This window comes from Chlorocebus sabaeus, chromosome 13 (genome assembly GCF_047675955.1).
Source record: "Chlorocebus sabaeus isolate Y175 chromosome 13, mChlSab1.0.hap1, whole genome shotgun sequence".
Taxonomy (NCBI): Eukaryota; Metazoa; Chordata; class Mammalia; order Primates; family Cercopithecidae; genus Chlorocebus; species Chlorocebus sabaeus.
In genome coordinates this window covers 55262911-55278843 of record NC_132916.1, presented here as the reverse complement: position 1 = coordinate 55278843, position 15933 = coordinate 55262911, and the positions used below count along the sequence as shown (strand labels likewise).

Below are 15933 nucleotides of genomic sequence, written 5' to 3'. Positions count from 1 at the left end.
TTTTGGTTTTATTTTTGTCCTACTGGGTTTTTTCCTTTTGGATTTTTCCCCCCTTTGTTACGTTACATATTGCTAGGAACTGGATAAGGCCCAGGAGGACATACTGAAACATCAGGCTAGCATTAGTGAACTCAAGCGCAATTTTATGGAATCCACACCTGAGCCGCGCCCTAATGAATGGGAAAAACGACGTATCACACCTCTGTCCCTACAGACACAAGGGGTATGTCATTAGCTATTTGTTGGCTCTGTCTTACTCCAGTTGTTCAATAAAACTTAAATTGTTAATCTCCTATGTTGATTCTAGGGAAGTTATAAAATGTTCCCATTTAATTATTTTTATGTAATTACTAACAATTTTTTAAATACTAAATATTTATTAACAGTGTAATAGTTATTGGCCTAGTTCTTAGGTAAATTGCATGAGTTTCAAAATACTTTTGAAATAGTTTCAGGATAATTTTGCTATTTTACTCAGGTAAATTGGTAGTAGTAATGAATTGTTATATAGGACAATTTAGAAACTAATATACTGTATTTAATAAGCTTTTTAGTTACTGATATCTGAAATAGGGAAATTTACTTAATATAAATAAATAAATAATAAATAAAGGACTATAGACTATCTTTAGAGTGGTTTAAGGTTATTACTGTGAGGAAAATGAGTTTAACTTAGCTTTAAAGACTGATGAGCCCTGTTGAAAACTTGAAAAATATTATACATAATACAACTTAATATTGAAACTTCCTAGTAAGGAAATGTTAGAATTGTGTTTTTAAAATGGTTTTTCAATCATAACATTTCTCCTCACTTACTCTATTTCTTTTCATGGTTTACTTCTCCCCACCACTGGTATGAGTACATATTGCCTTCAGGATATATTCTCAATATATTTCTCCATTCGTTGTTATCTGCCTCTGTGCCTGTAGGATTCTTCCAAATCCCTCCTGTTACTGACCAAGAACTTCCATGGGCTCATTTATCATACTTGAGCAGACAGTGATCATACTATATTTAATCTGTAGTTTAAAAAATGGTATAAAGATGTTACCCTACAATTTCATCTTTTTCCTTTCAGCATCAAGTCTGACTTGAATGTCGCCAAATTGTAGACATTGATTTAGATATTCTACTGCTATTTTTATTCACCTTTCCTTAAAAAGAAAAGCTGTTAGTTGCTTTAAATTTCTAAGTTTGTGCCATTGAAAAAGAAAGCTCTTTAAGAACAGATGAGCAAAAAGAATTGCTGAACTGAAACACAGAACTTTTGAAAATAAGACATGCATGGTAGAGTCTTATGAAGTTGGATACAACTTCAGTTCTTAGTTTCAGATTTTTCTGAAGATGATAAAAAATGTCAATTTCAGTAGTCCATTCGAGAATGTTGTGTTTTCTGGAGGTGTCTGATGCCATGCCAAGGCTTTCACCTTCCATTATGTGCCGCTTCTCTTGGTGTGTGTCATTGACCCACACAGGGTCAGTGTTTTATGTTTGTGTTGCTATAGGTGTAATGTATGTGTCTTATTTGTTGATTATGTCTATTGTTTAAAACAATAGAGAAAAGGAGACCATCTTTTCAAGGATATTTTATCCGTGAAGGAGAAGTACCTGATGCCGACAACACGGACAGTTGAAGAAAAAGCTCAGGAGACGGACAAGGTGTTCACCTTGCACCCTTGGATCTACTCTTGCTTTTTCCCCTTTTCCTTTTGTTTCTATCCACAGCCATAAGATTTCTTTTCTCCTGTGTGTCATACTAAAATTTTTTTGAAATGATTTTTGAGCATTTAAAAAGTTAAATCCCCTGTGTATAGAAGCATAGGATTGTTGGATGAGAAATACCACATTGCAGAAGCACTTGAAAAGTCAAAATTTGATATACAAAAACATCCACCAATTTAGGTGATAAGTGATTCCTAATTTGATGTATGTGGCTGACAGTCGGGAATCCGATTTCATGTGAAAATGCACTGTTTGTACAATACTTACGCATGCTGTGTTGTTAAAATAACCACGTATGTACCTTAGATTATGAGTTTACTAATTACATATGGAAACCTTTTGAGTTTTCATTTGTAAGATTTTTAATGGGAACAAAGATTTTGATGCACCATAGCAGCCCCTCATCTCTCCCTCTGCTCCTGCATGTGTGACATTTCTGACATTGGTGAGGAAGTTCACTTTCCATTGCCTTTACATTCTCATTCTTCTCTTTCTACTGATTTTACTTAGCCAGGTGGTCAGTCTTATTTGCTGGGACTAGAGAGCTTGGAGTCTAGTGGAGGAGACATGGAAATTGTTAATTAGAAAAGTGTCCCTTTTTTTTATTTTTTGAGATGCAGTCTTGCACTTTCGCCCGGGTTGGAGTGCAATGGCGCGATCTCGGCTCACTGCAACCTCTGCCTCCTGGGTTCAAGCAACTCTCCTGTCTAGGTGGGATTACAGGTGCCTGCCACCATGTCCGGCTAATTTTTTGTGTGTTTTTAGTTGAGACGGGATTTCACTATGTTGACCAGGCTCGTCTTGGACTCCTGACCACGTGATCCGCCCTTTTCAGTCTCCCAAAGTGCTGGGGATTACAGGCGTGAGCCACCACACCCAGCCGGTGATTAGAAAATTTTCTAATTGGTACTTAGAAAGTTTCAGACACTAAGAAGTAAATGTTAAGAAGGTGAAATACAGTGTTGTGTTAGGAGGGGATTAGGAAGACGGTTTTGTCATTGTGGTCAGGGGGAGATGGCATTTGAGTTGAAACCTTAATGATGAACAGGTAGACATGTGAAAATGTATCCACGTGTAAGGAAGAGCCACAACACAGGAACTGAAAGACCAAATGAGATGGGCTTGGTGAGCATGGGGCAGCATGAAGGAAGGAAAATTCAAAGAGGTTAGACCCTAGGTCATGTCACGGTCTTAAAGACCATGCTAACAGTTTGGAATTGTACAATAGGAGTGATGGGAAAGCATTGGAGAGTTTGAAGGTGAGTAGTGGCAGAATCCCACCTGTGTCTGACAGGCGTCCCCCTGGCACTGGATGAGGAATAGATTATAGGGGCTGTGAATGAGAGCAGAGATTATTAATAAGGAAACAGTGATTCCCTTCCACAAAGTAGATTCTATTAATTAGTAGAGAGTATTTATCAGAACACATAGTGGGGTTGGGGAAGGAGGCAAAATAAGTAGAAATAAGGAGTTTGTGGTCTAGTTGAGATGAAATATTTTCAGAACATTGCAAAGGAGAAAGACAATGTCCTGAAGCTAAACCAAGTGACATATTTATATACTTTAAAGGTTAGCGTGAAACCAAAGCCAATTAGACTCCATGTGTACAATGAGGACTTTAATATCACATGCTTTGAAATATTACGTATTTGTGATAACCTCTCCTCCAGAAGCGATCACATGGTATCATTCGATCAAATTTAAAGTGATGTCCTTGGATTTTTGCAGTAGGAAACTTTGACATTTTAGTGGAGATGTTTAAAATTATTATCATTTTTCTGGATCTCAGGTTTTAGGAATGTACAGTATAAAATATCTTGTCATAGAAGTCACATTAAAGTGATGTTAATGTGAAATTTAAATCTGGAAAAGCCCCCAAATGGTTTATCTGTATTTGAAGTTACTAGTTTTTCTGTTCTTTTCCTCCAATACATGCAGCAAAATACGTACTCTTTTGACATACATATAGATTGTTCTTATTACAATCATCCATTCATCCGTTTGCCCAACAAACATTTATCGACCACCTACATTGTATCTTTTTTTTTTTCTTCAAATAACATACTACTATTAGTTGAAAGTATGTGAGCATTTGTCTACTAGAGTGTTTTGACTTTACTGGAGTACCTTTTCAATTTCTGTCTTTGTCGTATCTTCATTTTACTGTTAATTCTGCAGGAGTTCTCCTTTATCTTTGAATTGTAATTCTTACTGAAAGTAAAATTAAAAAAAATTATGTGTAAGTATATAATTTGACAGTTTTTCCAAATTTCTATGATACGGATTTTTATAGTTTTTTTTTAAAAAAGCTGTAATAGTTTCTTTAAAAAAAAAAATGAATTTCCAAAGTGGCTGTAGTTTGAATTTGAACAATTTCGAGAGTAGAGCAGAAAACTGGAAACCAAGTCATTTAATCTTTGATGGTAAATAACTATTGTAAATTTCTTAAAGCTTTTACCTGGTTAGTGAATTGTTTATAAACTGAAGTGCATTGGTAGTTATACCCATTGATAGCATTGTCACTACTCACTTATAATCTGATATGAGAATGGAGTGAAGTTACAGTTGGCAGACCAGAGCTTGTGTTGAACTCTGAACATACCTATGGGAAAGCATGATATTTAGGGCAAAAACATAAACAGCTTAAGAATGGAGTTTTGTAAAATATTTACCTTTGGTTCTAATTTGTGTCTGTGTCACTAGATAATAGACTTGGTCTGGTGAAAAAAAAATAGACTAAATAAAATACTTTGATAAAAACAAAAACTATTGTAATCCTCTTAACATGTTGTACAAATTTTGATGACTTAAATTTGCATAGACTATTCTCTCCTGAGTCTAAGAGATTTTATACATTGAGTCGTAAGGTACTTTTGAAGGTATATCATTGAATAATGAAATGTGTGGCATTTCTTTAAGCTCACCAGTGATCTCTCACTGGGAAGGGCACCCCACCCATCCTCACTTACCCTAGGGATGGTGTAATCATAGAGATGGTAATGAAGCTAAATCAGTCCAGAAGCTTTTTTCTCTGCTGAATATTGCAAGTGCCTACTCACCTCACTCTCCTCACCTGACTGTCTGCGCTCCTCACCCTTCTTAGCTTACAGTATGAGAGGACCCCTCTGGAGTGTCATTGATTTTTCTTTAAGATTTCTAAATAGTGGGTGGGTGCGGTAGCTCACACCTGTATTCCCAGCACTTTGGGAGGCCGAGGAGGGTAGATCACCTGAAGTCAGGAGTTTGAGAACAGCCTGGCCAACATGGCAAAACCCCGTCTTTACTAAAAATACAAAAATAAGCTGGGTGTGGTGCCTCATGCCTGATAATCCCAGCTACTGGGGAGGCTGAGGCAGGAAAATCACTTAAACCTGGGTGGTAGAGCTTGCCGTGAGCCGAGATCACTTCATCCAGCCTGAGCAACAGAGTGAGACTCCGTCTCCAAAAAAAAAAAAAAAAATTCTGAGTAGTGGGGTTTATTGGGAGTTATTCTCACACTTCTGACATGAGGGACTTCATGGTGACTCTTGAGTATTGACACTTCAAGTTTCTAAGGACAGTTGTCCCTCAGGCAGGTTAGGAGCCATTGTTTAAGAGCCAGACACAGCAAAGTTAAATTTGCTTTAATCGTTTTTAGGGAGAAATAATTTTCACGTTGCTCATTGAGCTTTCAACACTGAGTTTGTCTTCCTGTTTTGAATTGTTTTTCTTCACCTGTTTCTTTTTGCAAAAAAAGGGGCAGGGTAATTTATTCTGTGACATATTTAGCATGCCTGAGGGAATGAATGTGGTCCACTGTCAGAATGTTTGTTGTACAGAGAGTTAGGGTGGTATCGAGGAGGGAGGAGATTGTAGGAGCTGGAGTGGTAAGAAAGGCCTTACAGAAAATACAGACTATGAAGTGGGCCTCAGGGAGGTTAGAAAACTGGAAAGGACCAGAGTGTGCAGAAAAGGGCAAAGAAGGGTCTTGGAGGCAGGAGAAGGAGGACTGCCCAAGGTCTAACACAGGAATAAGCATTTCAAGTGTAGGGGCCACTGAAGAGGCCATTCCGTGCAGAAAAAGGCCAAGGAACTACCTCAAGAATATGTGAAATGGCATTTGGGTGGGTCGGTTGTGCTCAGTTGTTGATCAACCAAGCAATTTTCCCTGGTTTCTGTAGGTCGCAACTATCAAAGATTCTCAAGCAGGGTGGAAAAGCTGGCGCTCACAAACCTCTGCATAAGCCTGCTGCAGAATCTGTCAGAATTCTCATCTTTCTTCCATTTTATGCTGTTCTGTTGTTCTTTCTTGTGTAACCTTTCCTTTCTTTCAATAGGTCACTGCTGTCTGTTCTGGCTTATTGCTAATTCTTTGCTCTTCCTTTTCTGACCTCTCTAGAGCCTAGAAGAGGAGATAACATCAATTTTGTTTAGTGAAAAGGGCTTTTCTGATAGCATGAAAGCCACCTTCACTTCAGCCACCACTTGGACAGCAGAGGGCGCTGTTGTGAGCGCTAATGCACCTTCTGAAAAGCTTTCTTCCTCGCCCTTCTCACACTTGCTTGAGGTGCATTTTACTTTGTTTCCCCTGTTACTAAAAGCCACATATGAGAGAGATTTTCATTTTTTAAATATTCAGGCACCATTCCCTCCAGTGCTTTCATTGGTGAAATTAATTCTTCCTGGGAGAAACATTCAAGAAACAATGACTGATTTGGAACATGAAGAAAAGATATAGATTGGATGTTTCTCCTGCTTCTTTGGTCAAATAAAAAAAAAAAATCTGCCTAAATTCAGAGAATAATTTAAATCATTAAGTTCCAGAGTCTGAGCTGTTAAGCAGAGGGAAACCCTCAACCAGATAGAAGCCAAGTATGCTTTGCAGAGTTGACATTTTCAAAACCCCAAATTTCAGGCATCCTCTGATGGCGTGTTATTTTTAAAATTCTGTTTATATGGAAAAATCTGAAGTGCCTCCCACGCACCATGAGATAATTGTTTTTGAATGACCCTAAGGAATTCCCTGAACTTGGGCAGAATCTATCCAGCCCATTGAGGTTAAGATATAACAGTAGTAGGAATTCACTGACCTGTAATAATAATGAAATGTGTGTTTCAGAAATGTTCTGGTCACTGGATATCTTTATTATATGTAGTCACAGTTAAACGTTACCTGTTTATCAAAATAGATTGAGAGTTTTTTTAGTTTAATATCTAAAAACCTCTTGAGTTTTCAATAAAACTGGAACGATAACTGTCTTCTGTTAGTAATGTGATTTACATGGTATTAATTTGGATCAATGAAAGCATGCCCTTACCATGTGTTTAAGAATAATAGGGCAGGCCCAAGAGAGTTTGTGAGTAGATATTGACAGTGCTGCAGAGACCTGTGTGTGTGATGTTAGGATCTTCAGCTCATGGTGTCCATGTGTCTGGGACTGATGAACAGAGCCCTGCTATCTGTTATAGACTCCAGTCCAGTTAGTACCTTGGCAACTTCACAACAATATCCAGAGGGCTCAGTGGTGCGGCGCCCTTCTCCATCCAGAATGGAGTCATTTTCATGAATAAACAGGGCTCCGGGCTCTAGCTGAATTATTTTTAAGTTAGATCATAGGCAATAGGACCACCTAGAAGTCAAAAAGTTGGCCATGCTTGAGTTGTATCATTGTAAGGCAAACTTTTTGTGTGAGAAAAATGTGAAGCTTTAAAAACTCCTCTGTACAAAAAGGTTTCCACTCTAGTTAATAATACCATAACATAGTAATTTGTTACTAATGTATTCAGTCAACAGATATTTATTGAACATTTAGGTACTATATTACTCAACTAGGGTAAATTAATTTACTCCCAAGAAGTAGATGTCTGCGGGGATAGGAGTGAACATGTCAAATAATAAACTTCACTCATTTTAGATTTCAAAGATGCTGGTAGAGGAGCTAAATTGTAAGAAAAAACGCTTGGAGCCACCATTGACATCCACCCTATTGTATAATGTAGCCTTTGCTGACCTATGATACGAATTGGAATGTTAATAACCATTTCTGAAATGAACATTTTCACATTAATAGCCTTCTGAGGCCAACTATAATTTTGCCAATTAAAACTTTTTTTTTTTTTTTTAAAGAAAACCAGCAAAAAATAAAAGTGCCATCTCCTTGGTGCTATGTTCATTTAAGAATCAGGGTTCCAGACTAGACTTTACAGTCCGATTAAAACCAAAACTGTTGACTAGGTTTTAAAAGTTACATTTTTTTCTTTAAAATGATGAGTCAGCTTTGGTATAATTCAATTTTTGTAAACTGTTTTAACTACATAGGTAGAGCTTATAGATATATGTACAATAAAAGCATTTTACTTCTTTGGGAGGATGCTGGCTGTTTTTGTGTTTTTGTGTCTTTTTGTAAGCCCTTTGGCATTTGTCTTGATTGTCCTCTATGTAACCTTGAGCAGGTTTCTGTAGATGTTGATTCTTGCTGTTTTGTCTTTGCAGTATCAGATGTTTGTTTCAGTGGTTGTTGAGGTAAAACTGTATTGATTTTGTGTCCTTGGTTGCTTTTTGTTCCGCAGACACGTGCTCCTGAGTCAGAAGGGCCTTGCACTGGAGCCAGGGATGCTGTTAAGGTTCTCCCCTTTTTCCATGTTAACACCATTGCCTCACGTTTCTCATTGCCCTCACGTTTGCCCCGCTTCCCTTTCAGTCAGCTATCATAATCATCTTTGTTTTTCTCCATGACATGAATCTGCCATCGGTTAATTTGGGTTTCCGTTGTTTTTATTTATTCATATATTTTTGTTTTCCCTCGTCCATCTTTTTTTGTACAGAGTTCACATGAGACTCTGAATATAGTGGAGGAGAAGAAGCGGGCAGAGGTTGGGAAAGACGAAAGAGTAATCACAGAAGAAATGAATGGTAAAGAGATATCACCTGGGAGTGGTCCTGGGGAGATTCGTAAGGTGGAGCCTGTGACACAAAAAGACTCCACCTCCCTGTCTTCTGAGAGCAGCAGCAGCAGCAGTGAGAGTGAGGAGGAAGACGTGGGAGAGTACCGTCCCCACCACCGAGTGACCGAGGGCACCATCAGGGAGGAACAGGAGTATGAAGAAGAGGTGGAGGAAGAACCCTGCCCAGCAGCCAAGGTAGTAGAGAGGGAGGAAGCAGTGCCCGAAGCCAGCCCAGTCACACAAGCAGGTGCCAGTGTAATCACGGTAGAAACAGTGATCCAGGAAAATGTAGGTGCCCAAAAGATACCTGGAGAGAAGAGTGTACACGAAGGCGCTCTTAAGCAAGACATGGGAGAAGAAGCAGAGGAAGAACCACAGAAAGTTAACGGAGAGGTGTCCCATGTTGACATTGATGTTTTGCCACAAATTATTTGTTGTTCAGAGGTAAATGGTAGTTCCAGGTGGGAGCCAAACTCTAGAGCTGCTTCTCAGGTGGGGAACTCCTGCCTTTCTTCTCCTGTCCTCCCAGTTCTTCAGCTTTTTTCAACAAGAATCTCATTTTTCTCTCTCACGGGAGGAAGGGGGAAAGCACTGCTTTGTGGATTTTCTGCCAGCTCAGTTCATGGGTTCCAGCTTCTCTGCTGCCACTGGACACCTGTAGGGTAAACTTTCCTACAAGCACCACATCAATTTTTCGTTCCCTTTTCACATTTAAATTTTTCTTTGCATGTTTTGGGTGTTTCCAACTGTTTTGTCTTTAGTTGCACTGCTTCCTCACACTAAATGCCTTTTTTCCCCCTTTTGGTTTAATTAGAAAAATGTATATGCAATGTTGAAAAAAAAATGTTCAGTGCTGAGTGCGTGTGCCCCTGATGTCATGATTGGGTTTGACTTCTTGGCTCATTCTTTTACTCTTCAACTTCAGAGTTTTAGAAATGACAGCAGGCTCTGATTACCGTGGTTCTCTGAATGCAGTATCCAGCAGTGATGAGAATGTTATTTCTTGAATGCCACTGTGATTTCTATTGTGGGATTCCAGGGGTTGTGTGGTTTTGTTAAGAGCCTTTCTTTCCTTCCAAGCAGCCAGAGGCTAGGCTATTTGATAGGAGGATATCATCTCTTCTCATTTTGTCCTAATGCCAATTCTGGAATATTTGCCAGATGATTATATGTTTTGTGGATTATCTATACATTAGATATGAATCTTTTTCTTTTCTCTTCAAAGAAGAGAACTTTTCAGACTTTTCTTAGATTAAGCCTTGGTCACTAGGTGCAGTGTCTCTCATTTGGGAGTTAGGCTGAGGGAGGGTTTATTTCCTTGGCAATATTTCTTGATTTTAATATTAAAGGCCCACAATACAGAGATTTATTTTGTTCTCTTCGATGGGATGGAAAATGTTGAAGTGACTTTGTCTTAAAATAACCAAGTGGATTTTAACCATGTTACTTTTAAACTTCTGTTTCACTTTAGAGAAGATTTTTCAAGAGTCTTTGAACACTTTGAACTATTCCGTATTTAACATATTGTTACTCCTCTTGAAATAATTATGCCTGTTGAGAATGTTCTCTCAAAGAAAGTACTGCAGTATTTTGGTAGTAATATAGTCTGGTGTTGCATTAATATTAAACATGCATACCCGGCAGGCTACAATGTTAATAAGCCGTCGAATATTTCCTTTAATGTTTTAAATTGTTCAAAGCATTGGTGTAACATTGATGGAGTAATTTTAGATAGAGCATTGTAACTTAGGTAATACAGAGGAAACACTGCAAGTTTTAGACAAGTATAATTGAAAACAGTAATACTTGAAGACATCCTTTCTGAAAATGGTGTGTCTGTTAACAATAAGGCAGAAAAGGCATTGTGGGCAGAAGAACAAATCTTAGCCTACCTAGCTGGCATGCCAGTTAAAAGCAGTGAGCCTTCACACAAACTATGCGGTCCTTTAAACTATGATAAAAATAGAGACAGGTCACTTCGCATAGTTCATTCTATTTTCTTTTCAATTTATTATTACTGGCCCAAAGCCAAGGGGAGAGAGAGTGAGAGAGCGTGTGTGTGTGTGTGTGTGTGTGTGTGTGTGTGACTATACACTAGGCTTGACATATAAGTAGTTTGGGACCATCTTAAAGAGTAACATAGTAAAGGAAGCCGTCATGTCAACTTATTTTTCATATATGTGTATATACACATACACACATTCATATATATGTACATATCTGTGTACACATGTATGTATGTGTACATATGATATATTTGAAGGAAAATGTTTCTTTTATTTTGTTTGTTTTCGATTGTTTGTTTTTACTCTTTTCTTTTGTGCATGAGTGTGTGTTTGGATATGTTTCTTACAATTATTTGTGAAGGTTCCATTAAACACTTTTACTTTATTACCTCTAGAATTTATTTTTCCCTTCCTTTTCCACCTCAGCCACCAGTGGTAAAAACAGAGATGGTAACAATTTCTGATGCCTCACAAAGGACAGAAATCTCCACCAAGGAAGTCCCCATTGTCCAAACTGAGACCAAAACCATCACATATGAGTCTCCACAGGTATAAAAGCTCTAGACTTGGACTGTTCAAGCTCTTTTTTCACTTAGTGTGTCTGTGTTTTCATTCTTTCTTCTCTTAGTTTACATGTTTCTGGCTTTGATGTAGCTTTTTGTATCTCCACTTTATAACTGTGCTTCAACAACATAATTTGCTATGTTTCTCAGAGTGAGACAAAGAGCTGCAATTAAATTGGTAACCCAGTAATTATAGGGGAACTGTATATATCATTATTTAGGACAGACAGTGTCAATCTTGTTCATATTATTGAAAGCCATTTCTGGGTTGACATATCCAAGAATGTTTGTGCACACTTAGGAAACAAATTGTCTTGCAAAGTTTAGCTGATACAATTCATCAATTAATAATTGGATCTAATTGTGGATGTGATTCAGGCTTCTTTCCCTCTGTAACTCCATGAAGATCAACGCAATCAACTCATTCTTGCTTGTAATACACACACACACACACACACACACACACACACACCCACACCCCTGTGCTTCTCTTTCATGTGGAATTATTTTCTAAAGACCTATGTAGTCATTCATATGTGAATGATGATACCATGTGTCTAAATAATTATCAGATCTGTGTGTTTGATGTTAGGTTTTCACACGTTGGTTCTGTAAGAATAAGCATTAAGATATTTAAGCTTCAGAATAACAAAAAAAAAAAGAGAAAGCATCATTTCAAAATAGAATATAAAATAAACATTTTCTCCACTGAGAAGATGAACCTTCTGTGGTAGAATTGTGTCATGGTGGAGGATGTCAGGTTCTTGACCTCTCAGAGTATTTTTTAAAAGGTTGAATGCATGCATGTGTGAATCTTGTCTGAAAATTATTTTGGGTATGGCATCCCTGTGTGTGCATTGACCCCACATAAGCACAACAGGTTTCTGATGAACGGCTGTGGCGGGGGAGCATCAGTCATGTGTCTGTATTGTGGTAAGTTGCCAGAATGAAGAAATACAGGTGCATGACCCAAGTTTGAAGGAAGTTTCCTCTTACAGTCAGAAAGGCTCTGGACCGTCCAGTTATTTCCTTGTGTCAGTGACAGGAAACAGAAGGCAAATATGTTTCGTGATCTTAACGTAAACTATTAGGCTATTAATTTGCTTCATTGTTTCCCCTTGGAAACTCTAGAATCTTCTGCATCTTTCAGTATCAAAGCAAACAAGTTAAAATCTATTTTAACATATGTATGGGATTTATATATATGTAGAGAGCACATGTGTATGTGTAATATTGAAATATTTGCCTATATATATGCTCACAACATACAAACTATTACAGGAACAATGTAGTTGATAAAAACAATCTGCTAGAGGTAAGCAGATAACCAAATCATGCAGGTTCAGTCTGTCCTAGTCAGGTTCTGTTGCTTGGTAATCTGATAAAATGTTTATCTATTTTTACCCACCTGTGCTTAAAAAACAACAAACTCAGTGCTTCTGGTCACTGTGGAAACTTCTCTGCCTGGCTCTCTAGTTTCATTTTCTAGCTTCTGCAAATGTCCTTCAGATAAATTCTGTCATAATTCCCTTGTAGCTTTCAGTCCCACCTCCTATGTCCATTCTCCTCTCTTTTCTCCACTCACACAGTTGAGTTTGCTTCTCCATGTGCACCTAGTCTTTTGCCTCTACTTGGTTTTAAATACCAACTGCTCTCATGGACCGTAAATTACCACTGCAAACACGCAAACCACATAGATTTTAAAAGATGCATATTCGATGGGGTGGGGGTCTTCTCTGACAACATAATGGAAGTTAAGCATTACTTTGTATTTTTCCCCCAACTATCCAAAGATTGATGGCGGGGCTGGTGGTGATTCGGGCACGTTACTGACTGCACAAACCATCACATCTGAGTCGGTGTCAACAACGACAACCACACACATCACTAAGGTAAAACAATGCAGGGGATCATATGGAGAGGATGGTACATTACAGACAGAATCTTTTCTGAATTGTTTCTCTGTTCCTATACACACTTCCAAGTAAGATACAGACAGTGCCAGTGGAATAAAAATGCCTTGGTTTAAAGTAGCCAAGAAATTGGGCTCCGTTGACAAATGCATTCAAACCAAATTGCAATTTTGTGAAGTACAAGGGGGTAAAAATATGTTATGAATAACTGTATGTAAGATAGCTACAAAAGCATAAATAATTTAATAAAATTTATAATTTATAAAAACAAACTTGTGCTTCTACTTTTATTAAACCAGCCTTCCTGACTAAAGCAAGTGAATGAAGGCCATCATTCAGAATTTTCAGCAAGTTGTTCAGATAATGTTGAATTTCCCTCATTTAAGATTGCTAGTATGCTGATTTGGGGCATTCCCCCTCCCTCCCTGCATAATTCTCTAAATGTTTAGCACTGGGTGACCAGTGTTCCCTGGATCAGCAGCATCAGCTTCACCCGGGGCATTGTTAGAAATATAAATAGCATGGCCCCACTCCAGTCCTGCTGAAACCTTGGAAGTGTCTTAAGCTTCCAGGTGATTCTGATGCATGCTGAAGTCATCAGATTGCTAACTCCAGCCTTGTTTTCCATTATTTCCTTCTGCTTCTGTTTTTTTACTTTGGATAAATGTCTAAAGGTCTTAAAGGTATCCCTTGTGCCCTTCCCAACCCATGTTTCCACGACAATTTAAAAAACAGCAAAAGTAATTTGTAAATTTTAAATGCCACATAAATGCAAGGTACTGTTGGTGCCCACTTTAAAGCATATCCAGTTATTAAGCCTAGTGATAAGCCTTGTTTCTTACAGTAAAATGCCGTCACTTGTGACTGAAAGTATACATTTATCACAGTTGTAAAGGTTGGATGTGTGCTTTTCCAGGACAGTGTGGTATTTGCTTATTGACTATTTAGAAGGTCACAGCCAGATGATCTCCTCAGCCTCATCCAGTATGCCTTAGGCACTCTCAGCTTGCAGGGAGCCCATAACACTGTGAGGCAGTTCCCCCAGGAGCTCCCTTCTCCAGCCTGGTCCTCAGCCTTTGTCCAGCCATGTGCCATGTCCACGTGCACGACTACTTATGCAGGGTGTCATCAAATCAAACATTCAACAAAAATCTCACCCATATCTTAAACCAAAGCAAATCCTTTTTTAAATTATTGCACCAAATGAAAAGTAAAAATCAGCAACTGAATTTATATGCTCAGAATCCGTCAGTCAAAACCATCACATCATACGGAAGTCTTCTGTGATGGGGAAAAAATATATATCCCATCAAACAATTTATCAAACCGAAAACAGATACCTAAATTCTTACAGTTTCTTGTAATTCTGCAGATAACTGATTTCTCCCTACTCTCGTTTTTAAAAATTGACCAGCTAGGTATAAAGAAACTGGGGAAATTATAACAGAATGCCCTAAAGGAGCTACTTGGATTAAATAATATCTGTCCTATTTTAAGTGAGATTAAGATGGGACAGATGCCATCTTGAATATTGGTAAATTAGTTTTAAGGTTGCTCTCAGTTGAGGGATACTTGTGGATGCTATAACTTTAGTAATAGGATTCTCTGTTGAGCTTAAAAATAAAGCACAGAGTGTTTCTAGAATATCAGTCTTCCGCTGCTTGGTGTGTGTGTGGCCTTACGATGATCAACAGGTCTATGTGGACTCCGTCTCTGTTTGCTCTGTGTAAATGTGCTTTAGTGATTGCTGTTTTTTCTTCTTCTCATTTATGACCTTTAGACTGTAAAAGGTGGAATTTCTGAAACAAGAATTGAGAAACGCATTGTGATCACAGGAGATGCAGATATTGATCATGATCAGGTAAATAATTTAAGTTATAGTTCTTGAAACGACCATGTTTGTTTTCTAAGTTTCACATGTGTCATCATGTCGCATACCTGTGTCAACCTCTTCTCCCAGTACCTAGTAGATGAAGTCAACCTCCTAAGCAGGACGTAAAGACACAGCCTGGACACAAGCTTTCCTACCTCTGACTCAGCATAAAACACAGATTGCTCTTTATTTCCCACTGGCTTTACATGCACTTTTGGGTCGAAGTAATCTGGAGGATTTCTGGAAAACATTAGATTCATGTGAGCCTGATTTAAAGGCAAGTGATCAAATATTTAAAAGTGAATGGCAGTTCAATGCACTGGCTTCCAAAAAATGAAGAAAGCCACTAAGCTTGACCTATGCCTACTTTTAGAAACTTTTCAAGTATGTTTATGGCATTAGAAAAGTTGAGCTATGTACTGCCAGGTGTTTTCTCCTATTGCAATTATTGGGGGAGGGGAGGTAATATAAGGTTTCTTACAAGGTGAAAATTTACATTGATTCTGAAAATTTTTTAAAAGAATCATGCCTCCATTCTAATGTTAAATTTGGCAGCATGCGTGGCTTTGAGCAGGTGATGAATGGAACTGCTGGAGACTTTGAGAGCAGTTTTAATTTTAGACTGCAGTCCCAAGTGATGCTGAGAATTTTTTAAAAAGTGATTTTAACTCAGCTTTAAAGGAGACCAAGCTGTTTTCCTCTTATAACAACTTGAAGAAAAGGAAAAGAAATATTCAGTTGACATCTCAACTGGGGAGTAGGAGCTAATGGTAGTTACACAGCTTTGGACACAATACTGAGCTCAGGAAAGAACATTTTAGAGAACAGAATACCTCACTTGAGAAAGGCTGCCTATATGTGATCAGAGATAAATGGATTTTTCATGCCTAAGAAGAAAATTACTCCCAATTTTTTTGACCTTTGTAAGCAT

The 15933-nt window shown here is 38.1% G+C and overlaps 1 protein-coding gene across 23 annotated transcripts in view; it reads left to right on the top strand.

Moving 5' to 3' along the window:
- The window catches only part of EPB41L2 (erythrocyte membrane protein band 4.1 like 2), a 225918-nt gene that overhangs the window by 187125 nt on the left and 22860 nt on the right, over positions 1-15933 (top strand). For 5 of the 23 annotated variants that reach the window (XM_038000893.2, XM_073022470.1, XM_073022471.1 and 2 more), the window contains 7 exons: positions 77-223; positions 1559-1660; positions 8273-8326; positions 8528-9091; positions 11080-11202; positions 13010-13108; positions 14910-14990. In XM_038000893.2, coding sequence (XP_037856821.2) covers positions 77-223; positions 1559-1660; positions 8273-8326; positions 8528-9091; positions 11080-11202; positions 13010-13108; positions 14910-14990 — 1170 coding nt within the window. The remainder of the gene's footprint in view (positions 1-76; positions 224-1558; positions 1661-8272; positions 8327-8527; positions 9092-11079; positions 11203-13009; positions 13109-14909; positions 14991-15933) is intronic. The other 18 variants (XM_038000914.2, XM_038000916.2, XM_038000915.2 and 15 more) reach the window with 8 other exon arrangements.